At 41.7% G+C, this 26,893-nt stretch overlaps 1 protein-coding gene across 1 annotated transcript in view; it reads right to left on the bottom strand.

The window, feature by feature from the left end:
• Positions 1-26,893, bottom strand: part of LOC141270842 (uncharacterized) — a 127,434-nt gene that overhangs the window by 80,119 nt on the left and 20,422 nt on the right. The window contains exons 2-6 of the mRNA XM_073680939.1: positions 2,783-2,919; positions 2,474-2,653; positions 2,270-2,390; positions 2,089-2,186; positions 1,819-1,909 (exon numbers count right to left, since the gene is read on the bottom strand). Coding sequence (XP_073537040.1) covers positions 1,819-1,909; positions 2,089-2,186; positions 2,270-2,390; positions 2,474-2,653; positions 2,783-2,919 — 627 coding nt within the window. The remainder of the gene's footprint in view (positions 1-1,818; positions 1,910-2,088; positions 2,187-2,269; positions 2,391-2,473; positions 2,654-2,782; positions 2,920-26,893) is intronic.

Raw genomic sequence — 26,893 nt, 5'->3', positions numbered from 1 at the left:
TACCTCTGATGATGTAATAAGGCCAGCCAATCACAGTAATGCCACTACCAAGATAACAAACATGCAAGGCTAATGCTCGCTGAGTGCCAAGTATATTCAAGAACCCAAATACTCAGTGATATCCGATTATCATCAAGCAAGTTCGCTCATCCCTAGTGCCGCTCTCCTGTGCCGACATCTTTTGTGACTTCCGGTACGCAACAAGATGATTAGCGCATTCGCAGTTAAATATAATATGAACTTCCGTCGAATACATGGTTCTCGTCATTTGTATGCACCACTAGTTCTGATGATTATGATGAACATGTGACTGCCGTCATTGTAATGCGCCTCTTATCCTGTCTTGCATTGTGCATGCATGGGAAAACATGAGGGCTGTCGATACTTTGAGCAACTATTCTCCTGATCGCCAGCTGCTAATTATTTGATCATTATTTTCTGCTATATATACACTTATACAGGCCATTGGTATTTGCACATTTGCCCATGATGAAGCCCCACAAGTGTGGCGAAACGCATGAGGTTTGGTCTCCATTCCAACCCTATGAGAGGCACAGGTTTCATATAATCCTTTTGAACATCTTTTCAAATTGTGCAGGGTTCTTATTATGTTTGCATCCCTGCATTTTCTCTTTTTTTTTGACTGGCAGATTATATTTGCTGTTCTCATTATTAAGGAGGTTCCAATTTGTTACATCTTTTGGGGTTTTTAATCTAAGGTTTTATGACTGAATTTGATAATAGGATATATTTGTATCACTGATATTTCTCTTGCTTTATGGATATATGCTGACACTACAAAACTCATTATTAGGCCATGGCTCCACTATCAGTATTTGGTCAGTATTTTCCTCAGGAGTGGGAGCCAAAACCAGGTGAGGAACAATCAGCGAAAAGGTATAATAGAAACAAGTTACCAATTCTGCATTTATCACCCACTCCTGGTTTTGGCTCCCACTCCTGAGAAAAAATACTGACAAAATACAGATTGTAAGCATAAGGCCACAGCCCCACTTTAATCGGCTAATTATATTATACGGTACCATATCATTACAGTGTTATTTAATAATATTGTGAATGTATATAATCCTTGTGCCATATGGTTGCCTACAAGTCAATTATGATTTATTGGTCAGTATTGTAAGGCCTTGGGCTTTTTAATTGATTTATGAATTTTTTGGCTTGCGTTGTGTCATTTTAAAGTGATCCATGTTTTTTGCATATCGTCTCTTTTGTATATTGTATAATATGTTCATAGGTTGATCTCGGGATGGTGCCCCCCTTACTTAGACTTCTTATTGAAAGGAAAGTCACACTTGGCCCTCACTGCTCATTTAATGTTGTCGATCAGACCAGGTCAGAAAGACTGGACCTGGTCTTGTAGGGACCATATGAGCACATTCAGCAGCACAGAAGGGAGAGAAGATAGATTCATCCAATAATATATCAGTATTCTAGGAAGCCAACAGCATCATTACCCTCCGCTTTCTCTTACAGGCCATCATAATATTTTTCTTCAAGTGATTTTCTATGTACGCTGTCATTTGGCTTTGTAGTTTACAGACCTGGGCAGGTAACGGTCAGCGTCTTCTAATCCCAGGGGGTAGGTGGATCCTCCAGGTTGTAAATTCTATAGAAAAGGGCTTTTAATGCTCAAAGTCATTTGAACAGTTTTGGGTGGAGGAGAATGTTGTGGTCTAGATGCAAAATGGTGATCACACGGTTATGATACGGCTGGACTACACCACGGATAAAGCAGCCACAACCGGTGACAAAGAAGAATCTTTGACTTCTCTGTATTTAGTGGTTACTACTCACCTGGGTAGTCATATGTAGGAATCTCCTCTTTACACCGCTCATCACCACTCACATATGTCTCTGTAGTATCAATTTGGGTCATATCTTCACCCTGAAACAAATATTGTAAAAGTGACACATGGAGAAGTCATCGAAGATCAACTCTAATCCTGCCATCTCCACCGTTCTTATTACACAAGTATAAAACATATAAAACAAGACTGAGCATAAGACCTTCACAGCCGTCTACACATCATAGGAGAGATCTCATGACACCTTCTCTCCATCTACCTGATAATCCTGAAGAACATTGGGATCTTCTTGTTTACAGTCCTGTGGAAGAAGAGGACAGGGACATCTCTCTGGTGTTGTCCTCTTACTGGATAGAACTGGAGGAAACATATACAGGGAATGAATTCATTCTTTACATACAAATAATTTTAGGCCATATGTATTTAGTCCTGTCTATTACCTGGTGATGTGAGGGGCTGGGGAACCTCCATGACGTCTTTGTACAGATCTTTGTGTCCTTCTAAATACTCCCACTCCTCCATGGAGAAATAGACGGTGACATCCTGACACCTTATAGGAACCTGACACATACAATGATACAGTCATCACCCCGATACCTTCATAGCGTTACTGCATATAGTCCCAGCATTCCCAGCAGTATCACCTCTCCAGTCAGCAGCTCAATCATCTTGTAGGTGAGTTCTAGGATCTTCTGGTCATTGATGTCCTCATGTATCAGGGGGTGAGGTGGAGGCCCCAAGATTGGACTCAGGGGTCTTCCCCATCCCTCAGACATAGGGATGTGACAGCGCTCTCTAGAGGTCTTCTTCACTACTGTGAAATCCTGGTTATGGAGAGACACATTAATAAATCCCACTACACACATTCCCAGAGTCCTCACCTCTCCAGTTCTGTCCATCTGTTATTCCCATAGATAAGAATGATGTAATGTGACGTCATCAGAATCTCTCACCTCTCCAGTAAGCCGGAAGAGGATCTCTAGGGTGAGGTGTAATATTTTCTCCACCATCTTGTCTCTGTCCATATCCATCCTGGATAGGTCAATCAGGGAAATTCTTTTATATACATCTTCACTGAGAGGATCCAATACTGGAGACAATAAGCGAAACATATGAGATTTATTATTTTACACTAGTTTTCTTCTTTCACATCTACAAATAAAACCTATATATTTTAGGCAACAGACAAAAACAAGTTTCTTCCTCGAAGTAAGCAGCTGAATACGTTTTTCATAGCCTCATCTTCCATAACGCTAATTGTCATCTCATTTACCGTCACTGGAATCGGCATTAGCAACACTGCAGAAGATATTCATTACATGTGAGAAATAACTACTTCATGATGAGGACGACATCTTCATCTTCTACTACGGCTCTAGAAACATATTTGACCAGAGTCCGTCACTGACTACATCACCACCCGTCTATATGAATGTTTCCCGTCTTCTTCGGACTAATCATTTATCACATTAGATCTCATGTCTGATTCACACACAGAAGTTTGAGGAATTTATAAAAGTTTTTTATTTTTTTCCACAACACTGCGGACAGAAATTATTTGATACCGAAGTCTTCATGTTCAGTGTTTTATGAGATTTATTTCTGGCCTTAGGCTTTCCTATATTACAAGAAAAATACCAGAAAAAAAAGCAGATATTAAAATGATTCAAAAGAAAATCGGCACCAACAATTCTTGTAAAAAGAAAAACACAAGCAAAAAGCACAAGACACATTTTCTTATTTTTTATTTCAACATCATTTTTATTTGATTTTTCAAAACATAAATACATAACATACTGTACCTCTCTATATACCAGATTAGATGTAAGAGTGCCCGTACGCAAACCGGGTCTATAACAACTCTATTCATATATTTAATTGGTATAACAGATATAACAAACAAACACAATGAATTAGTTGACAGTATGTCTTCTATCTCATTGAAGCCATCATGGATAATTAATGCATTTATATCTATGCCAGAAGTCCTGGCCCATTGATTGTTCTCCTCACCATTCTCTTCTTCATTTTAAGTTAAACCAAGTGGACTTAAGTTATTTTTGAGATCTTCTAGTATATACCATGCTGTAGATGTAAAGGGCTCTACCATCTTCCTTTTGTCCTCTATTGAACAGCAATTTATAATAAACTGTTTCCATTTTAGAAGGAATTTGCCCGTTTGTTCTCTTTATTACATAGGGCATCTTGTTGTTCTACATCGATATAATGCTTCATTTGTGCTATTAGTTCCGTAATGGGGGGGTTATTTTTTGCCAATATAAGCCAGGCATGTAGTAGCTTGGGGGGACTCCCTATTAATTTGTTAGGGTTGTTTATGTTAGTCCAAACATGCAGCAGGGCTAAACATGGAGAAAGGACATATCCTGGTCCCCATGTGGTGTTAATCATGTCAGCTACCTGGGTCTCAATAGGAAACCGATGCAGGACAGGACCAAAGGCCGCGTAGGAGGTCAGAGTGTGGATATTGGCACTTGGGACATGCAATTAGTCTATTAGAAAGTGGGTCTTTTTTGGTAGATTAAAGGCGTATATCGCACCATGCATGATTTTGAACTGAGTTTCTCTCCACGACTCATTTATAATATGTTTCCTGAATATCCTCCAATCCGTTCTAATCTTCTCGGGGATATCTACATCATCAAATTTTTGTTTCCAGTACTTAAAAAAGGTATCTGGGTGTGTTTCCACAAGGTTAGGTTTTATTGATGAATATAGTGTAGATATTGAGGGGGTACCCATTGGAGTTGACAGGATATTATCCAGTTCATTTCGGGAAGTTTCAAAGGTAACATCTCTTAAGTTATCCATGACGGAGAGCTTGATCTGTTCATATTGGAAATAGTGCTGTGGGGGTAGTTCATATTTTCCTAAAGTTTCTGCACGTTAGTCATCTCTGTCCAATTGGGTGAAGAAGGTGAGATATGTTCACAACACCTGCTTGTTGCCATTTTATAAAGAATTTATTTTCACTACCTTGGGGGAATTCTGGGTTGTGCCACAACGGAAGGTGTTTTGAGATTCTGAATGAAAGGCCATATTTTTTCCTGACTGCTTTCCATGTAGAGATAGTGTCTCTAAAGATCACGGATTTCTTGATTACTAAGGGTAGCGATGTAAAATGTGAGTGGAGGAGAGCTGTTAAGTTGTAGGGGGATGCATAGTCAGAATCTAGCGAGTAGTCCGAATATGCATGTCTTTTACGAAGCCAATCTATTATATATCGAAAAAGGCAAGCTAGGTTGTAATTTCTAATGCATGGAAAGTTGATGCCTCTCTCTTCCTTGGAGGCTATGAGTTTATTCATACTAATTCTAGGACGTTTTCCCTTCCAGATGAACTGACTAAAAGCTCTATTAAGTATAGTAACGTCTGAGTGTTTTAAAAGTAATGGTAAGGTTTGTAGATGATACATGAGCTTTGCCGTACTTATTATCTTCACCAAGTGTGCCCTACCCATAAAGGAGAAGGGTAGATTTTGTCAAGTCTTTAGTTGATTAATAATTTTCTTAATATGGGGGGGATAGTTTAGAGTGTATAAAGACGAGGGCGAACGACCTATCTTGATACCCAAGTTTGTAATATATGAGGGGACTAACGTTATGCCACCGAAAGATCCACTTGGGAATAATTTTATTCCTCTCTCGGTTAAGGGGAGTATTTCGCATTTTTTGACACTTATTTTAAACCCGGAGTAAGTGTCGAAGTTTTTAAGTAGTTCGAGAACTTTAGGCAAATGCTGAATGGGATCAGACATAAATAAAATGATGTCGTCATCGTCAGCAAAAAAGGCTGCCTGTATTTATCTCCTTGTGAACTGGATGCTTGAAAAAGTGTATGGATCTGATAATATGCGGACTAAGGGTTCCAGAGCTAAATTGAACAGGAGGGGGGACAATGGACAACCTTGTCTCGTTCCTTTTTCGAGGGGAAAGGGAGTGGACAAAAAGCCTGGAGTGTAAATATGAGCCTTTGGAGATGTGTATAACTTACGTACGTGGTTAAAGAAGGGGCCTGTTAATGACATTTTTGTTAGTACCTAATATAGCCTTTCCCAATTTATGTTGTCAAAGGCCTTTTCCGCGTCTAATGAGATGATTGCTGAGGATTTTTTTTAAGTTAGGTGAGGTGTGGATTTTATCTAGAACCAAGAGTACCTTTCTTATATTCAAAGTAACCAATCGGCCCTTAATAAAACCCGCTTGAGCAGGAGATATCAGGTTGGGCAATATGGAGGCCAGTCTATCGGCCATTATTTTGGACATGATTTTGATATCCGTATTAATGACAGAAATTGGCTTATAAGAACTGGAGGACAAAGGGTCTTTATCTGGCTTTAATATTAGTTTAATGTAAGCCATGTTTGCGGAAGGAAAAATGGAATCACCTTGAGATATTTTATTAAAGATCGGCACGAACATTGGGGAGATTTCCACCACCAGCGATTTAAAGAATTCGTTAGTATAGCCATCAGGGCCGGGGGCTTTGTTTAGACTCAAGTTTTTAAATTTATTGGTGACCTCCTCTGCAGATATAGGTTTATTCAACATGCATCTTTGTTCCTCAGAGGTGGGCAGCTTAACCTTTTCCAGGAGTGTTACTGTGGAGGAGGGGGTTTGTTTTGGGGTTTTGTATAGGTCTTTATAAAAAGAGCCTAAGATCTCATTTATTGTTTTAGGGTTGGTGTGAATCTCTCCTTTTGAGTTTCTTAGCTGGAATATTCCTTGTGGTTTCCTCATTCATTTAGCTAAATTAGCCAGCATCCGTCTTGGCTTATTTCCAAATCCATAGAAGTAGGTTTCTGACTTAGAAAGATAATTTTTTTTCCCTTAAATATGCATAGAGATTAAATTCTGTTTGTTTTTGTGACCAATGTTCCTTATTTATGAGGGATGGGTCAAGTAAGAATTTGGTGTAGGCTTGTTTTAGTTCAGTAGAGAGTTCACTATATTTTTTAAGCATTTTTTTTTCTGGGAAAATGTATATGCCAGAATTTTCCCCAGAAGTACTGCCTTTGCCGTCTTCCATAAAAGCATAGGATCATCCTGGTGCACCGACTTATCTGAGATGATCTCCTGCCACCATAGTTTGAGAGAGAAGATGAACGATTCATCTTTGTAAAAGTAGTTAGGAAATCTCCAAAGAAAGTCAGAGCCCCAGGGGAAGGTCTTGGATAACTCTATAGTTACTGGGGCATGATCTGATATGACTATGTCATTAATATGTACCGTAATTAATTTAGATACCATAGAGGGGGACACAAGTATATAGTCGATCCGTGACCATGAATCATTTGCGTGTGAAAAGTGAGCATATTCTCTGTTACTAGGGTTGAGAAGTCTCCAGGAATCCGTCAGCTGACAGGCAGACGTAAGGGGAAAAAGCGCTTTGTTATGAATAGTTATTGTTTGAGGGGCACCTGTGATATTTTTCCTATCCTCAGGAACTGAGGCGACTGAGTTGAAGTCACCTCCCACTATTTTATTAGAATTAGAGTCCAGTAGGAGTATAGTCTCCAGTTGTTTAAAAAAAGATTTGTTCCCTGCATTGGGGGCATATATGTTGTAGATAGAGAAAACCTCCTCCGACGTAGATATTATTAGGTGGGCCAGTCTACCGTCACTGTCAGTTTGTTGGCTAATGATTTGGTGTGTGTAATGTTTATTAATGAGGATTAGGACCCCAGCCCTTCTGTCCACTGAAGGGGAACCATAGACACTACCCACCCACACCTTCTTCATCCTGGGGAAATCAACTTCCGGAAGGTGTGTCTCCTGTAGGAGGGCTATGTCAGGTTTTAGGCGTTTTAAATGCCGAAGGATTTTCATGCGTTTTTGGGGGGGGATCTCAGTCCTTTAACATTCCAAGTCACAATAGTCATATTCAGAGTGGAAGTAGATAAGTATAACTGGAGAGACAATCGTAGGGCGATGATGGCATGTAGTTAGATTACATAAAAGAAAGCAAAAACAAACAAGAAAGCAGACATAGAATTCAGCCTTATATACTAAATTTGAACAGTAAGTAACATATATAACACAACTTATTAGTCCCAGCAAGAGCGGGAACATTTTGCTACAACTCGCCGGGAAGGACCTTTTTCCTGGGCTTCACTTCTGCCCGACCATGTGTATATAACTACTAGTAATTCCGTCCTTCCATTATGTTACATTTCATTTCTTTCCTTTGTCCATGCTTTCGCCTCACCGTCACCTTTCCCCCTTCGACCAAATGCAATATGTCAACAAAGCCCCAAAAATTCGGAGATAAAGGGGGCGAAAGTTCCAATAATAATATGACAAATAAGACGACAGCCTACCTCAGTATGTCTGCAATGAAGGAAAATCATTTCTTATTTAACTTTACTTGTCACCTTATTATTAGTTTTCTGTTCTCCTTTGTCCACCCGGTTCGTAGATCTTTCTGGGGTCTGTGAGTAGTGGGACCCATTGTCCATTTGTGGGAGTCCTTTTTGGTTGTCTCTTGGGCACAACAGCTTGTTGACAAAGACCTCCGCCTTGTCAATTGAAATAAATTCCCGGAAGGATCCATCTGAATCTTTCAATCGTAATGTGGCTGGGTATCGGAGTTGGAAGCAGATTTTTTCTTTATGGAGTCTGGTGCAAATGGAGCTGAAAGCCTTGCGTTTTCTGGTTACCTCCATGGAATAGTCTTCAAAAAACAAGACTTTATGACCCTGGATGATCAGTGGGTGGTTTAGCTGTTTATATGCCCATATGATGTCCGCTTTATCATTGCAATCCAGGAATTTCATGATGATCGGACGTGGTCAGGATGCATCCCGGTTTGTGGAGGTAGAAGGTGGAGGGCCAATCCTGTGCACCCTCTCTACCTTTTTACCCTCTGGTAGCTTTAGAGCTCTCGGAACGTTGTTTTCACATAGTGACTTCAGGGTGCTCTGAGTGCATGACTCTGGTAGCCTCACTAGAGTAGATTGCTTCTACGGGAACAGTTTTCTAAGTGATCTATACGGTCCCTCAAAATCCGGTTTTCACGGGCAATGTCTGTTACACTGCTGTGGTCATCTTTTAAGTCGTCCTCTATAGTTGAAATACGTGCTTCCAACTCAGTCAACTGTTCGGCTTGTTCATCCTGCCTATCCTGTAGACCCTTTAAGGTAGAGTTAAGCGTAGATTGGATTATAGCTTTAATTTCCGGTAGTAATTTAGCCGTGACCTCAGCTGCTAGATCGGAAGGATTCACTTGTGTCTCCCCCTTTTTTGACATAGAGGAACAGGGTAATATAAAGTTAAGGTCTGACTCCTTCCTCCCTTCTGTTTGGGAGAATTGCTCATCTTGATTAAGAATAGGAGCCATCTTGGGGGAGCAGGAGTCGTCGATGTGGGGGGGAAGAGATCGGCTGTTTTTGCCCGCTACGTAGGAGATAGTGGTACATATGAGTAGGTGTTATTTTGTAGAGGATGTCTTTAGTTCAATATCAACTACTGCAGCTAGGAGGGTGTAGAAATAGAGAGTCACGCTTCTGAATGAAATGGGCGGAGGGAGAGCATAAGTGGTATATCAAGGTTCACATGGTCGGCGCCTGAACCGGAAGACTCACAGATTTATCATTTGTCTCTGTTTAGTCTCCTGTTTAGAGAGAGAAAAGGTACCCAAAGCAGGTTGTCTATTGTCCGGGTATACCTTTTAGTTGCATTGTCTCGATCAATATAATGATGGTTTACAGGATTATTTCCTAGAATAGTTCACATATCCTTATTTTTTAACAAGTTAAACATTTGTTTAAAGAGATTGTCCACTTCTATTTAAAATGCCCCCAATGTATTTCAATTTTGGAGAGAAGTTTTTTTTTGTGATTACCCTGTGTGGTCTTCATTGCCTGTGAGAGGTGCTATCGCTGATTACTCACAGGTATCACCTAAACCCCGGCAGCAGCCGGCTCTGGCATCCGCTGATGTCACGTCAAGTTCTGGGTGCAGCCGGGCGTGACTCAGTGACGCGCATCCCCCTGATTGATGGGCTGTGGGCGGGGTTTCCCCACGTGTCACCGCCCAGCATTCACTGCACGCTTTCCCAATGAATGCAGGAGAGGGAAAGCGAGTGGTGGATGCTGGGCCGAGAAGAAAAAACTTCTCTCCACAGTTTAAATACATTGGGGGCATTTTAAATGGTAGTGGACAACCTCTCTAAAAAAAAAATTAAAACTCTTTTGGGCACCAGAACATAGATGTACACTGCAGTGATGGCACAGGTGCGGCTGCAACAAAAACCCTGGCAGTTTAACCACTTGCTGCTGTCAAAAGCAAACATGGCATCTAAGGCTAAGTGCCCACGTTGCGGAACTGAAGCATATTTTTTACGCTTCTCCCTGGCGGGAAAATCGCATGTGGATTTTACATCCGGTTTTCCCGCCAGGTAGAAGCGTTTGTGAGGCGTCTTTGCAGTGTCTTTGCATGCATTTCCGCATGCGGGTTATCAAGCACTTCTCCAAGTGATTTAAGCATCACTTGGAAAAGTGCTTGACAACTTGTTCACACTATATAAATCCATGCAAACGGCATGGATTTATATAGTGAGACCAAGTAATAGTTAAAAAAAAAGAATCAGAATGGTAAAAAATAAAAAAATAAAGTTTATACTCACTTTCCGATGCATTCTCTGCCCCGTCCGGAGTCTTGAGCGGCTCACGCTGTTGTGTGCAGGACCTGCGGTGACGTCATTGAGTCATGTGATGGGTCACATGACTCAATGACGTGGCAGGTCCTTCACACAACAGCGCGACGGTGGGAAAACACCGGGAAGACAACAGAAGATAAGTATAAACTTTATTGTTTCTTTTTTTTACAGGTTCTTTGGTACCCAGGTCTGGATGAGAGTCTCCTCTCATCCAGACTTGGGTACCATCCGCACATTGATTCCGCTGCGCTTCCGCAAAATTAATGAACATGCTGCGGATTTTTCACCGCAGCATGGGCATTGACATTGCGGAATGCCATTGGGGACCATGGGGTGCGGATATACATGCGTTTTACAAGCGTTTACGCTGCGGAAATTCCGCAGCATATACGCTTGTAATACGCAACGTGGGCACGCAGCCTAAGAAGGCTTTTAACCCCTTAACAACATTTGACGTACTAATACGCGTCTGTGCCCTGGGACTTAAGAGCCTGACCCGTATTAGTACATCATCGCGATCGAGCGCGCACACAGGCTGTGCGGGCGCGATCGCCGCCGGGTGTCAGCTGATTGTCACAGCTGACACCCGATACTATGTGCAGGGAGCGGTCCTGCACCGCTTCCAGCACATTAACCCCCGCGATGCTGCGATCGAAGTCAATCGCAGCAATGCGGTGGCAAGGGGAGGTGATCACAGATACTCACCTTCTCTTCCGGCTTCCATCGCTGTCTGCCGTGGCTTCCAGGGTGTTGCCATGACGACCCGATGTCGTCATGACAACATCCGGGTCACCAGACATCAGGAAGATTTTTTGGACATGCGCAGTGCATCTCCAAACAATCTTCTCCCTGTCCAGCGCTGACAGCCTGCATGGCACAGGGATGGTGCTGCATTCCTGTGCCATGCAGGCGATCAGAGAAAAAAAAGTGAAAGTCCCACAGTGGGACAAAGTAATAAAGTATAAAAACTATCAGAAAGAAAAAAAAAAAATTAAAAAAAAGTTGAAAAAATATATATATAAAAAAAAAATAATAATAATCCACCAAAAATAAAAATATAATGTACCCATCAATAAATATTATTATAAAAAAATAAAAAAAAAAACAATAAAACTACACATATTTGGTATTGTCGCGTCCGGAACAACCTGACCTATAAAACTGTCCCACTAGTTAACCCCTTCAGTGAACACAGTAAAAAAAAAAAAAAAAAAAAAAAAACGAAGCAAAAAACAATGCTTTATCACCATACCGCCAAATAAAAAATGGAATAACACGCGATCAAAAAGACAAATATAAATAAAAATGGTACCGCTGAAAACGTCATCTCATCCCGCAAAAAACAAGCCACCATACAGCTCCATCATCCGAAAAATAAAAAAGTTATAGCTCTCAGAATAAAGCTATGCTAAAAAATAATTTTTTCTATAAAATTGCTTTTATTATGTAAAAGTGCAAAACATAGAAATACGATATAAATGTGGTACCGCTGTAAACGTACTGACCCGAAGAATAAAGCTGCCTTATCAATTTTACCACACGCGGAGCAGAATAAAAAAAAAACAAAAAAAAACAATTCCTGAATTGTTGGTTTTTGTTTATTCTGCCTCCCAAAAATCGGAATAGAAAGCGATCAAAAAATGTCACGTGCCTGAAAATGGCACCAATAACAACGTCAACTCATCCCGCAAAAAAAAAGCCGTCAAATGACTGTCTGCCAAAATCTGGAAAAATTATAGCTCTCAAACATGGCGATGCAAAAACTAGATTTTACAAAAAATGCGTCTTTTAGTGTGTGACAGCTGTCAGTCATAAAAACCCCATATGATTCTGGTATCGCTGTAGTCTCACCGACCCGAAGAATAAGGTCGTCTAATCACTTATACCGCATGAGGAACAGCGTAAAAAATAAACTCTCAGGTTAGGGTTGTGCTACGGTTAGGGTTGTGCTAGGGTTAGGGTTGTGCTAGGGTTAGGGTTGTGCTACGGTTAGGGTTGTGCTACGGTTAGGGCTGGGGTTGGGGTTGGGGTTAGGGTTGTGATGGGGTTGGGATTTTTTTCAAAAGTAAGAAAAAAAGATGACGATATGGCGACTAGTGTTGAGCGCAAGTGCGCGCTACTTGAGTTTGCATCGGGTGTTCTGGTATGCATTGAGTATCGTGGGTATTTGAGTGACATGCTCGAGTCTCCGCCCCATATGCTTCGTGGCCCAAAAAACTTTGCGGGGATTGCCTGCCATGTACGAGCGATCCCCGCATGTTTTTTTTGGGGTGTCTAATAACCGTGAAACATCCGAGCGGGGACTCGAGCATGTCACTCGAGCACACGCAGTACATGGTGCATACCTGAGTACCCGATGCAAACTCAAGTAGCGAGCACTTGCGCTCAAGACTAATGACAACTTATTCAATATGATGACCTAATGTTATTAAATTCTGTGTCGTACCTCTGGGTTCAAAATGTTCACTATACACCTTAATAAAATCCTTGAGGGGTATAGTTTCCAAAATGGGGTCACTTGTGGGGGAGCTCCACTGTTTAGGCACATCACGGGCTCTCCAAACGCGACATGGTGTCCGCTAACAAATTGAATGGAAAATCGGCTCAAATTGTTAGCGGACGCCATGTTGCGTTTGAAGAGCCCCTGTGTGCCCAAACATTGGAGCTCCCCCACAAGTGACCCCATTTTGGAAACTAGACCCCCCAAGGCACCTATCTAGATGCATAGTGAGCACTTGGAACCCCCAGGTGCTTCACAAATTGATTCGTAAAAATGAAAAAGTGAAAAAAAAACACTTTCATTTTTACGAATCAATTTGTGAAGCACCTGGGGGTTCCAAGTGCTCACTATGCATCTAGATAGGTGCCTTGGGGGGTCTAGTTTCCAAAATGGGGTCACTTGTGGGGGAGCTCCAATGTTTGGGCACACAGGGGCTCTCCAAACGCAACATGGCGTCCGCTAATTATTCAAGCAAATTTTACAATCAAAAAGTCAAATGGCGCTCCTTTCATTCCGAGCCCTGCCGTGCGCCCAAACAGTGTTTTTTCCCCACATATGGGGTATCTGCGTGCCCAGGGGAAATTGCACAACAAATTTTGGGGTCCATTTTTTCTTGTCAACCCAGTGAAAATAAAAAAAATTGGGTCTAAAGTAACATTTTTGTGAAAAAAGTTAAATGTTCATTTTTTTCTTCCACATTCCAAAAATTCCTGTGAAGCACCTGAAGGGTTAATAAAGTTCTTGAATGTGGTTTTGAGCACCTTGAGGGGTGCAGTTTTTAGAATGGTGTCATTTTTGGGTATTTTCTGTCATAAAGACCTCTCAAAGTGACTTCGAATGTGATGTGGTTCCTAAAAAAATGGTTTTGTAAATTTTGTTGGAAAAATGAGAAATCGCTGGTCAACTTTTAACCCTTATAGCTCCCTAACAAAAAAAAATTTTGGTTCCAAAATTGTGCTGATGTAAAGTAGACATGTGGGAAATGTTATTTATTAACTCTTTTGTGTGACATATCTCTCTGATTTAAGGGCATAAAAATTCAAATTTTGAAAATTGCAAAATTTTCGCCAAATTTCCGTTTTTTTCACAAATAAACGCAAGTGATATCGAAGAAATTTTACCACAATCATGAAGTACAATATGTCATGAAAAAACATTCTCAGAATCAGGGGGATCCGTTGAAGCGTTCCAGAGTTATTACCTCATAAAGTGACAGTGGTCAGAATTGTAAAAATTGGCCTGGTCATTAACGTGCAAACCACCCTCGGGGCTTAAGGGGTTAATGTCGTAATAAAAGTTAAATTTTATAATATATTGTTCACCACAGTCAGTAAATAAATCTAAGAAGGTTTGCCTGAGTTAGGTTGAGTGCCCCTCCTCCCCCAAGTTCTCGATAGTAAGGGGCTGCCTAGTTACTATTGGTGTCTGGTAGTGGTGTAACTAGAGTCTGATGGGCAAGATGCAAGATTTGGAACATTGTCCCACTACATACATATATAGTTATGTATATGTATGTAATATATAATATAATTTTATATAATATATATATATATTTATTTATTACACACACTGCCGATTTTGCAAGTTTTCCCACAAAGAATGGTCAGGTCTGGAATTTTTATCATAGGTACACTTCAACTGTGAGACAAGGAACCTTAAAAATAAAGTTCAAATCACATTGTATGATCTTTACATAACTAAATTATGTTTTATTGCATGAAATAAGTATTTGATACAATAGAAAAACAGAACTCAATATTTGGTACAGAAACCTTTGTTTGCAATTACAGAGGTCAGACGTTTCCTGTAGTTCTTGACTAAGTTTGCACACACTGTAGCAAGATTTATGGCCCACTCCTCCATACAGATCTTCTCCAGATCTTTCAGATTTCAGGGCTGTCGCTGGGCAACATTGAGTTTCAACTCCCTCCAAAGATTTTCTATTGGGTTCAGGTCTGGAGACTGAATAGGCCACACCCGGACCTTGAAATGCTTCTTACGGAGCCACTCCTTAGTTGCCCTGGTTGTATGTTTTGGGTCATTGTCATGCTGGAAGACCCAGCCATGATTTATCTTCAATGCTCTTACTGAGGGAAGAAGGTTCTTGGCCAAAATCTTGTGATACTTGAACCCAAATCCATCCTCCCTTAAATACGGTGCAGTTTTCCTGTCCCATTTGCAGGAAAGCACCCCAAAGTATGACATTTGCCTCACCATGCTTCACGGTTGGGACGGTGTAGGTGTACTTGGAGTTGTACTCATCCTTCGTCCTCCAAACACAGCGAGTGGAGCTGATGACAAAGAAACTCTATTATGGTCTTATCTGACCACATGACCTTGTCAAATGCCTCCTCTGGATCATCCAGATGGTCACTGGTGAACTTCAAACCGGCCTGGACATGTGCTGGCATGAGCAGGGGGACCTTGTGTGCCCTGCAGGATTTTAATTCATGATGGTGTAGTGTGTTACGAACGGTAATGTTTGAGACTGTGGTCCCAGCTCTCTTCAAGTCATTGACCAGGTTACATTATATTCACCAGGAGCATACGTAAAAGTCATGGGGCCCCATAACGGAAGCATAATGCACAGCCCATAGTCCTCCATGCAGCAAAATGCACAGTTCATAGTCCTCCATGCAGCAAAATGCACAGCCCATAGTCCTCCATGCAGCAAAATGCACAGCCCATAGCGATCCATGTAGCATAATACACAGCCCATAGTCATCCATGTAGCATAATGCACAGCTCATAGTCATCCATGTAGCATAATGCACAGCCCATAATCATCCATGTAGCATAATGCACAGCCCATAGTCATCCATGTAGCATAATGCACAGCCCATAGTCATCCATGTAGCATAATGCACAGCCCATAGTCATCCACGTAGCATAATGGACAGCCCATAGTCATCCATGTAGCATAATGGACAGCCCATAGTCGTCCATGTAGTAGTATGACCACGAACACAGTGTAATCAAAGATTAATAAAAAATACTCACCTTCCCTCCGTTCCTCTGCCGTGCGGCATCCTGTCTCGAAGCTGACAGCCGACTTCAGCTAGCGAGCGACGGGAGTGCATAACGTCACTTCAATGTGCCCCCAATCACGCTGACGTAAGCTGCTGGCCTCTGATTGGCCAGTAGAGTGCATTGCCGCGCATGGACTCTATGGATCCATGTACTGCAATTCACTTCAGCTGAATGTGCTCCAGAGGACACACATCCAGCTAAGTATTTGCTTGCGTCGGCAGGCCTCTCACCCGCTGAACCCGGTCGCAGCGGCGACTGCTGCGACCGCAGTCGTTACACCACATACAGCCATCGACCAGTACAAAATATGGAGATGCGCAATTACATGGCTGCAGATATTTTTCATGTCCTATATTACATGTCAGAGAGAACCTGACATGAGGAAGGTATGAGAAGAGCTTTATCCACCTCCTAATACCTAATTATGCCTGTATTACTGTAATCGCTAAATGTAAGGGCTAAAAAATTACGGTGGCCATTATTTACGGAGTTGAATATCTTCTCCCCAGAATTCTGGTGTAAAACACTTTGAGAAGTCGCAAAATTTTTGCGTAAAAATGTTGTGACTTTTTGGCGTTTCTCACCAGTTTTGTCCAGCTCCTCCATTATGGGCAAAACAGGGACATCACAGCACAGGTCATCTAATTCAAAATAATTTAGTAGGAAGCTGCTGAATAAGAAAGCAAGTTCAGCCCCAAATAAGAAACGGGATGCATAAGAAGCCACTCCAGCACGGGGAAGAATGGCAGCAAGGAGGAGGTTTTGGCATCAGTACATGTGCCTGAACCAGTGGTCAGAATAGTATTGAGCTGGGTCACGTATTACAGCGCATTTCCATACTACTCTATGTATGTGATGCTTCTCCATCACAGCGCTGCACATTATCACACCAATCTCGCCATTACCGTACCGCCGCCTGCGCTCCCCCGCACGGCCTGCACACGCTGTCCCAGTGCAACACGAGCCCGGATATTCTCCCCATTCAGTGTGCAGCCGGGACCCTGTACCATGGTGAAAACAGCACCTGTCACTGCTCCAAATATTCAAAATGTGGCGGCAGCCGGGATCGCAAACACCGCCCCATACTCTTCTGATTGGTATAGAGTGAGGAAGTGGAAAGTGTTTGCTGCCGTCAGTGGGTCCTCCACCTGCGGGTGACCGCTGTGACTGTGGTCGTTACGCCCATGGTGTCTGAGCCTGCAATGTACGAAGGTCTATAAGGCTGTGCCAAAGGCAACGTCCAATAAGTTACATTATAATGTGTATGGTGTTAAAAGGTATTTGGAGGCCTCCCGCCAGATGATGTCAGGGCAGGGAAGGATCCGCTTTCCTGAATTTCAGAGGCTAGTCCGTTTGTTCTTCCTGTAGATAATCCTCTGCTAGAGAAGTCTGTAGGCGACTCTCTCATACAGACCACAGGAAAGCTGGAATGTGTGTGTGTATGGGGAAGAGAGAAATAGCCGTCTGCCAAATGACCGTTCAGCCAACACTTATCTCATCTGTATGGGGCCGTCAGTATTACACTGACAGGAGGTGATGATACACAGCACTACAGTAGTACAGTGCATCACCTGAGCAATCAGAGGCTTGTATGTTGTATGATTGCAATAATGATTTGTTTAAAAAAGGTTATGAAAAGGTTTAACGTGAAAAAAGTATCCCAGTTATAGCAACAAGAAATAAAGAAATATCCGTCACTATCAGGGCTGTGGAGTCGGTAAGCCAAACCACGGACTCTGACTCCTCAATTTATCTGACGCCCAACTCCGACTCTACACTACAGGTAGGAGAAGCTTCACTACTGAGCATGTACATAAAGTGCAGCACAGATTCATCTCAACTAAATGCCGAGATCCTTAGATCAGGAATAGAACAGACATTTATAGGACATTTCATAACTTTCCCAAATTAGTATGATAACATTTACAGCACATCCTGCACTGAACTACTATACCAATTTATTATATATTTTAGAAGCCGAAGTCAGTCCATTTTCTACCAACTCCACAGCCCTGATCACTATAGGGAAAACAGATTCACTGGACAATGTTAGTTACATCACATTCATAACAAATTTATTATACTCTATTATCCTGTACACAGCAGTGTAGATAAAAATCACAGGTCCCACAGCAATAGCTGTAATTGGGCCCCAATCCTCAAAAAAAAAAAAAAAAATAATAATGATATAGATCATTATTATTATATATCTATATATTTGGTGGAGTCAGATCTTATATATATATTATATATGAGATAGGATTATATATCTGGTGGAGTCATATACACTGCTCAAAAAAGTAAAGGGAACACTCAAATAACACATCTGAATGAATTAAATATTCTCATTGAATACTTTGTTCTGTATAAAGTTGAATGTGCATACAACAAAATCACACAAAAATCATCAGTGAAAATCAAATTTATTAACCAATGGAGGCCTGGATTTGGAGTGACCCCCAAAATCAAAGTGGAAAAACACACTACAGGCTGATCCAACTTTGATGTAATGTCCTTAAAACAAGTCAAAATGAGGCTCATTATTGTGTGTGGCCTCCACGTGCCTGTATGACCTCCCTACAACGCCGGGGCATGCTCCTGATGAGGTTGCGGATGGTCTCCTGTGGGATCTCCTCCCAGACCTGGACTAAAGCATCCGCCAACTCCTGGACAGTCTGTGGTGCACCGTGACGTCGGTGGATCGAGCGAGACATGATGTCCCAGATGTGCTCAATCGGATTCAGGTCTGGGGAGTGGGCGGGCCAGTCCATAGCTTCCATACCTTCATCTTGCAGGAACTGCTGACACACTCCAGCCACATGAGGTCTGGCATTGTCCTGCATTAGGAGAAACCCAGGGCCAACCGCACAAGCATATGGTCTCACAAGGAGTCTGAGGATCTCATCTCGGTACCTAATGGCAGTCAGGCTACCTCTGGCGAGCACATGGAGGGCTGTGAAGCCCTCCAAAGGAATACCACCCCACACCATTGCTGACCCACTGCCAAACCGGTCATGCTGAAGGATGTTGCAGGCAGCAGATCGCTCTCCACGGCGTCTCCAGACTCTGTCACGTCTGTCACATGTGCTCAGTGAGAACCTGCTTTCATCTGTGGAGAGCACAGGGCACCAGTGGTGACTTTGCGAATCCTGGTGTTCTGTGGCAAATGCCAAGCATCCTGCAAGGTGTTGGACTGTGAGCACAACCCCCATCTGTGGACGTCGGTTTCTAACCGTTTGTGCAGACACATGCACATTTGTGGCCGGCTGGAGGTCATTTTGCAGGGCTCTGGCAGTGCTCCTCCTGTTCCTCCTTGCACAAAGACAGAGGTAGTGGTCCTGCTGCTGGGTTGTTGCCCTCCTACGGCCCCCTCCACGTCTTCTGGTGTACTGGCCTGTCTCCTGGTAGCGCCTCCAGCCTCTGGACACTACGCTGACAGAAACAGCAAACCTTCTTGCCACAGCTCGCATTGATGTGCTATCCTGGATGAGCTGCACTACCTGAGCAACTTTTGTGGGTTGTAGAGTCCGTCTCATTCTACCACGAGTGTGAAAGCACAACCAACATTCAAAAGTGAACAAAACATCAGGCAGAAAGCATTGGTACTGAGATGTGGTCTGTGGTCCCCACCTGCAGAACCACTCCTTTATTGAGGGTGGCTTAATAATTGTCAATAATTTCCATCTATTGTCTATTCCACTTGCACAACAGCATGTGAAATTGATTGTCAATCAGTGTTGCTTTCTAAGTGGACAGTTTGATGACTTCACAGAAGTTTGATTTACTTGGAGTTATATACTGTTGTTTAAGTGTTCCCTTTATTTTTTTCGGGCAGTGTATATTATATCTGGTGGAGTCATATCTCCGAACCAGGCCGCATGCTGCCATTGTACTTGGCAGGCCCGAACCAGATGGTATGGAGACGAATGAGGGAGAGCAAAGTCCAAAAAAACATATTTCTTAAGAACCTGATGAGAAGTACACACGTGGTCAAAATTGTTGGTACCCATCGTTTAATGAAAGAAAAACCCACAATGGTCTTTTTTATGTTTTTTTTTTTCAACAATGGTGTTCTCCTTGGTCATCTCTCATGAAGTCCACTTTGGATCAAACAACGACGGATGGTCCGATCTGACACTGATGTTCCTTGAGCTTGAAGTTCACCTTTAATCTCTTTAGAAGTTATCCTGGGTTCTTTTGTTAACCGGTTCCCGACCGCCCACTGTAGATAAACGTCGGCGCTTGCCGGGCTCTGTGCAGCGCCGACGTTTAAAAACGGTGGGTGGTCTCGCAGCGCTCAGGACCCCCAGGGTCCTGCAAGCGCTGCGATTCCGGTGCAGAGCGTTAGCTCTGACAGGGGACATCATCGGGACCTGATTAGATCAGGTCCCAGTGATGTTAACCCTTAGCTGTCTTCTATATGCTGTGATCTATTGTGATCGCGGCATATAGGAGACAGCAGGAGGAGAGGGGGTCGTCAACTTACCTCTCCGAAGACCTCAGAGTCCTTCCAGGACCTGGGGTTGCTATGGCAGCTGGAGGTCACATGACCGCCTCCAGCTCTGCCATATATGGTGTCCTGTCTGGCTCAGCTGCAGCTGTAGCCAGACAGGAGACTCTGACTGAAACAGTCAGGGAAGATCTCATGTAATGTAATATATGTCTATTACATTACATGAGATCAGAGATCAGAAAAATAAAAATTAATGTCCCATACAGGGACTAAGAAAAAATGTGAAAAAAAGTAAAAAAAAAGTTTTTAAACTATTAATAAAAAAATCACAAAATAAATAAAAATAAATAAATAAAATATTAAACCAATAAATCCGTATATTTTTACAAAACCAAAAAAAGTACACATATTTGGTATCGCCGCGTCCGAAACAACCCGAGCTATAAAACTGTCACACTAATTAACTCCTTCTGTGCACACCGTAATAAAAATAAATAAAAAACGGAGCAAAAAAATATGCTTTTTCATCATATTGCCAAACAAAAAGTGGAAAAAAATGCGATCAAAAAACAAAATAGAAATAAAAATGGTACCACTGAAAACGTCATCTTGTTACGCAGAAAAAAAGCCGCCATACAGCTCCATCAGCCGAAAAATAAAAAAGTTATAGCGCTCAGAATAAAGCAATGCAAAAAAAATATTTTTTTCTATAAAATAGTTTTATTGTGTAAAAGCGCCAAAACATAAAAAAAATACAGTAAGTGTAGTATCGCTGTAAACGTACTGACCCGAAGAATAACGCTGCCTGATCACTTTTACCACACGCAGAACGGCATAAAAAAAAAACTCAAAAAACAATTCCTGAATTGTTTGTTTTTGTTAATTTTACCTCCCAAAAAACGGAATAGAAAGCGATCAAAAAATGTCACGTCCCCAAAAATGGTACCAATAAAAATGTCAACTCGTCCCGCAAAAAACAAGCCGTCACATGACTCTGTCGGCCGAAATATGGAAAAATTATAGCTCTCAAAATATGGTGATGCAAAAACTAGATTTTGCAAAAAAAGCGTCTTTTAGTGTGTGACAGCTGTCAGTCATAAAAACCCGATATCAATCTGGTATCTCTGTAATCACACCGACCCGAAGAATAAAGTAATCTAATCAGTTATATCACACTAGGAACGGCGTAAAAAATAAATAAAACCAATTCTTCACCTGCTACTGATTTGTTTATTATGTCCCCAAAGATCCCAGTAAGGCTCTGCCCACATTTATCCTGTGCTCTGCGCTGAGCACTTACACCAGAGTTTCCGTGTAAATCTCTGAAATACATGATTCAGCCGGAACCCATGACGGAAGATTCCCTGTAATGAGACAGATATAGGCCACTGTGGACGCCGTCTAGCCTGGGATCCCACGGTGTCATTTGTTTTAGGCGTGCATAAAAGTGCGGTTGGCCACAGTTTTGTGCACTTCTGAAAAAAAGGACACCGCTACACAGAGGCCAGACGGTGTCCAGAGTAACTCTGCTGCCTCATTACAGTGAATGGATCCTGCAGGGGTTTCATCTGAATTACATCACTTGGAAATTTAGATGGAAACCCCGATGTAAGTGCTCAGCCTAGAGCGCCGGATAAATGTTACGTAAAATGTTCCCAATAAAAGCTTCAACTCAGTCCTCAAAAAAAGCTAGTCCCCACTCAGGTCCGTCATCTGTTAAAAATATAAGGGACTTCCAAGTTACTGGTAGCAGAAAGGCTCTGGAAAAGCAAAATGACCCTTGCCCCCCAAAAGAAATTCAGAAAATTTTGTGCTCCCAAATCCAAATGCCTATTCTACAATAATTTGTTCTCCAATTGTCAAATAGCACTCCGTCCCCCCCAGATCTCACCGTATGGCTAAGCGGTACGATACAGCCACATATGGGGTATTGACACTTTTAGAAGAAATTGTGTGACACATTTTGGCACCATTTTTACCCATTGCCCTGTGTGAAAATGTAAAATCTGAGGGTAAAACATTTTTTTGTGGTAAAAATATAATTATGATTTTTTCACTGCCCAATGGTATAAATTTAAAAATTAAAAAATACTCACTACTTCCCTAGATGAATTCCTTGAGAGGTGTAGTTTACAAAATGGGGTCATTTGTGGAGGTTTCTGCTGTTTTGGCATGTCAGCGACTCTTCAAATGTGACATGGTGTCTGCTGCCTATCCCAGCCAACATAGTGCTCCTTTCTCTTCCGAACCCTGCCGTACACCAAAGCAGTGGTTTTCCCCCACATATGGGGTATCGGCGTACTCAGGAGAAATTGTACAACAAATTTCATGGTGCAATTTCTCCGGTTATCCTTATGATAATGCAAAATTAAGGGATGAAAAACGGTTTTGTGGGAAAAATGTGAAAATTTTATTTTTACAGCTCAATATTATAAACTTCTGTGAAGCACCTTGGGGTTCAAGGTGCTCACCACACATCTAGATAAGTTCCCTAAGGGGTCTAGTTTCCAAAATGGTGTCACTTGTGGGGGGTTTCCACTGTTTAGGCACATCAGGAGCTCTCCAAACGCAACATGGCGTCTGCTAATTATTCAGACAAATTTTACATTCAAAAAGTCTAATGGCGCTCCTTCCCTTCCGAACCCTGCAGTGCGCCCAAACAGTGGTTTTCCCTCACATATGGGGTATCAGCACGCTCAAGAGAAATTGCACAAAAAAATTTGGGGTCCATTACCCCTGTGAAAATAAAAAAAATTGGGTCTAAAGTAACATTTTTGTGAAAAAAGTTAAATGTTAATTTTTTTTTCCCACATTCCAAAAATTCCTGTGAAGCACCTGAAGGGTTAATAAAGTTCTTGAATGTGGTTTTGAGCACCTTGAGGGGTGCAGTTTTTAGAATGGTGTCAATTTTGGGTATTTTCTGTCATAAAGACCCCTCAAAGTGACTTCAAATATGATGTGGTCCCTAAAAAAATGTTTTTGTAAATTTTGTTGGAAAAATGAGAAATCGCTGGTCAACTTTTAACCCTTATAGCTCCCTAACAAAAAAAAATTTGGGTTCCAAAATTGTGCTGATGTAAAGTAGACATGTGGGAAATGTTATTTATTAACTCTTTTGTGTGACATATCGCTCTGATTTCAGGGCTTAAAAATTCAAAGTTTGAAAATTGCAAAATTTTCTAAATTTTCGCCAAATTTCCGATTTTTTCACAAATAAACGCAAGTTATATGGAAGAAATTTTACCACTATCATGAAGTACAATATGTCATGAAAAAACAGTCTCAGAATCAGGGGAATACGTTGAAGCGTTCCAGAGTAATTACTTCATAAAGTGACAGTGGTCAGAATTGAAAAAATTGGCCCGGTCACGAAGGCAAAAACAGGCTCTGGCGCGAAGTGGTTAACATTCGTATTTCATTTGTTCATTTTCATAGATTTTTAATTTACTATTACCTTTGTCAGATTCAAGTTATTTCTGTGACCATTGTGGGTTTTTCTTTCATTAAACGAGGGGTACCAACAATTTTGACCACGTGTTTATATATATCACATACCAAGCACAACACTTAATGAATGCTTCTTTAACATTACGCAGAATCAGGAACTTTCCGGTTACATACAGTACAGACCAAAAGTGTGGACACACCTTCTCATTTAAAGATTTTTCTGTATTTTCATGACTATGAAAATTGTACATTCACACTGAAGGCATGAAAACTATGAATTAAAACATGTGGAATTATATACTTAACAAAAAAGTGTGAAACAACTGAAAATATATCTTATATTCTAGGTTCTTCAAAGTAGCCACCTTTTGCTTTGATGACTGCTTTGCACACTCTTGGCATTCTCTTGATGAGCTTCAAGAGGTAGTCACCGGAAATGGTCTTCCAACAATCTTGAAGGAGTTCCCAGAGATGCTTAGCACTTGTTGGCCCTTTTTGCCTTCACTCTGCGGTCCAGCTCACCCCAAACCATCTCGATTTGGTTTCAGGTCTGGTGACTGTGGAGGCCAGGTCATCTGGCGTAGCAACCTATCACGCTCCTTCTTGGTCAAATAGCCCTTACACAGCCTGGAGGTGTGTTTGGGGTCATTGTCCTGTTGAAAAATAAATGATGGTCCAACTAAACGCAGACCGGATGGAAAAGCATGCTGCTGCAAGATGCTGTGGTAGCCATGCTGGTTCAGTATGACTTCAATTTTGAATAAATCCCCAACAGTGTCACCAGCAAATCACCCCCACACCATCACACCTCCTCCTCCATGCTTCACAGTGGGAACCAGGCATGTAGAGTACATCCGTTCACCTTTTCTGCGTCGCACAAAGACACAGTGGTTGGAACCAAAGATCTCAGATTTGGACTCATCAGACCAAAGCACAGATTTCCACTGGTCTAATGTCCATTCCTTGTGTTCTTTAGCCCAAACAAATCTCTTCTGCTTGTTGCCTGTGCTTAGCAGTGGTTTCCTAGCAGCTATTTTACCATGAAGGCCTGCTGCACAAAGTCTCCTCTTAACAGTTGTTGTAGAGATGTGTCTGCGGCAGGAACTCTGTGTGGCATTGACCTGGTCTCTAATCTGAGCTATTGTTAACCTGCGATTTCTGAGGCTGGTGACTCGGATAAACTTATCCTCAGAAGCAGAGGTGACTCTTGGTCTTCCTTTCCTGGGGCGGTCCTCATGTGAGCCAGTTTCTTTGTAGCGCTTGATGGTTTTTGCAACTGCACTTGGGGACACTTTCAAAGTTTGCCCAATTTCTGACCTTCATTTCTTAAAGTAATGATGGCCACTCGTTTTTCTTTACTTAGCTTTTTTCTTGTCATAATACTAATTCTAACAGTCTATTCAGTAGGACTATCAGCGGTGTAGCCACCTGACTTCTGCACAACACAACTGATGGTCCCAATCCCATTTATAAGGCAAGAAATCCCACTTATTAAACCAGACAGGGCACACCTGTGAGGTGAAAACCATTTCCGGTGACTACCTCTTGAAGCTCATCAAGAGAATGCCAAGAGTGTGCAAAGCAGTCATCAAAGCAAAAGGTGGCTACTTTGAAGAACCTAGAATATAAGACATATTTTCACTTGTTTCACACTTTTTTGTTAAGTATATAATTCCACGTGTTAATTCATAGTTTTGATGCCTTCATTGTGAATGTACAATTTTCATAGTCATGAAAATACAGAAAAATCTTTAAATGAGAAGGTGTGTCCAAACTTTTGGTCTGTACGGTAAAGCATCACATAACTTTTGTAACAAGCTACAACAGTCCAGCAAACAATTATGGGAAGGCCCATGTGTCGCTACGGACCTTCACAACTACAAGTTGAATTGTGAGGATCTCACTTGCTGAGATGCATCGGTGTGACAACTCAAAAGTACTCTGAAAGTCCATTCGACGAGGGTTACACAATCCTTTATAACAGATAAAAAGCTGACATTTCTGGTAAAATCTTGACAACTTTATTACATTTACATTAAAATCAGGTCACAAACAGGACAGTGCTCTGGTGTTGATGCGTTTTGACTTTAGGAGTCTTAATGGTAACAAGTTGGAAACAAATAGAAATGTAGTATAGTTTTTCTGATTCGCTATGTCTCTTTAATCATGCGCAAGCATTGCAGGACCTCGACGACTGACAGTCAGTTAGCTAGTTGCTATTGGGATAGAATCTTGGGAGATTGGAATATCCCATTAACTTAATCCCCTTTAATTAGGCTTCCTACTCAGCCTGGTTAAAGTTGCGTACCCTTTCAGTAGGCCTCCTGGCCTGAGCTAAGGACACTGTCCTGCTCTTTGTCTCTGCTACACTCCTTGCCTGGAATCCGGATTACATACGCATACTGACTGTGCACCACTACTACCAGCCAGGACGCAATTCTTAGGTCGCAGTTCTGCACATTTTAAAAATCCTATTTTGGCAGATGAATTTAAAAAAAAAAAAAAAAAAAATCATAGATCTCTTTCAAACTGGCAAGAAGCAGATGAGTTTTCTTCCCGTTCACTTTCATAGACACAGTCTTTTTTGCCAGGTATAATTCAGATCATGTCATCACTACTGTAAAAAATCTATAGTGGATACAGGGAAAGGTTATCTAATGATTTGCCTTGTTTATGATCAGGACAAGTCATCAAACCTTTTATATTTTATTTGGAAAAGTCATAAGTTACTTACCGGTAAAGGGATTTTTCGTAGACCATGACAGCACCACGAGAGATGGGATCCGCCCACCAAGGACAGGAAACCTACAGGCATAAATGGGGCGGCCCTCTCTTCTCGCCTCAGTTTGGATTACAGAGCATTGAGAGGACCACCAGGTTAGTAGACATAGCAAAACATGATAAACCAACATTTCTATAAATCATCAACTTAAGAGCGAAAATTAATAAACAAGGAGT

The sequence above is a fragment of the Phyllobates terribilis genome, unplaced genomic scaffold (assembly GCF_046119375.1).
Source record: "Phyllobates terribilis strain yellow unplaced genomic scaffold, ASM4611937v1 Scaffold_5__5_contigs__length_657084704, whole genome shotgun sequence".
Lineage (NCBI taxonomy): Eukaryota > Metazoa > Chordata > Amphibia > Anura > Dendrobatidae > Phyllobates > Phyllobates terribilis.
The sequence above is the reverse complement of the archived record's forward strand: the minus strand, read 5'-3'. Positions and strand labels throughout refer to the sequence as shown.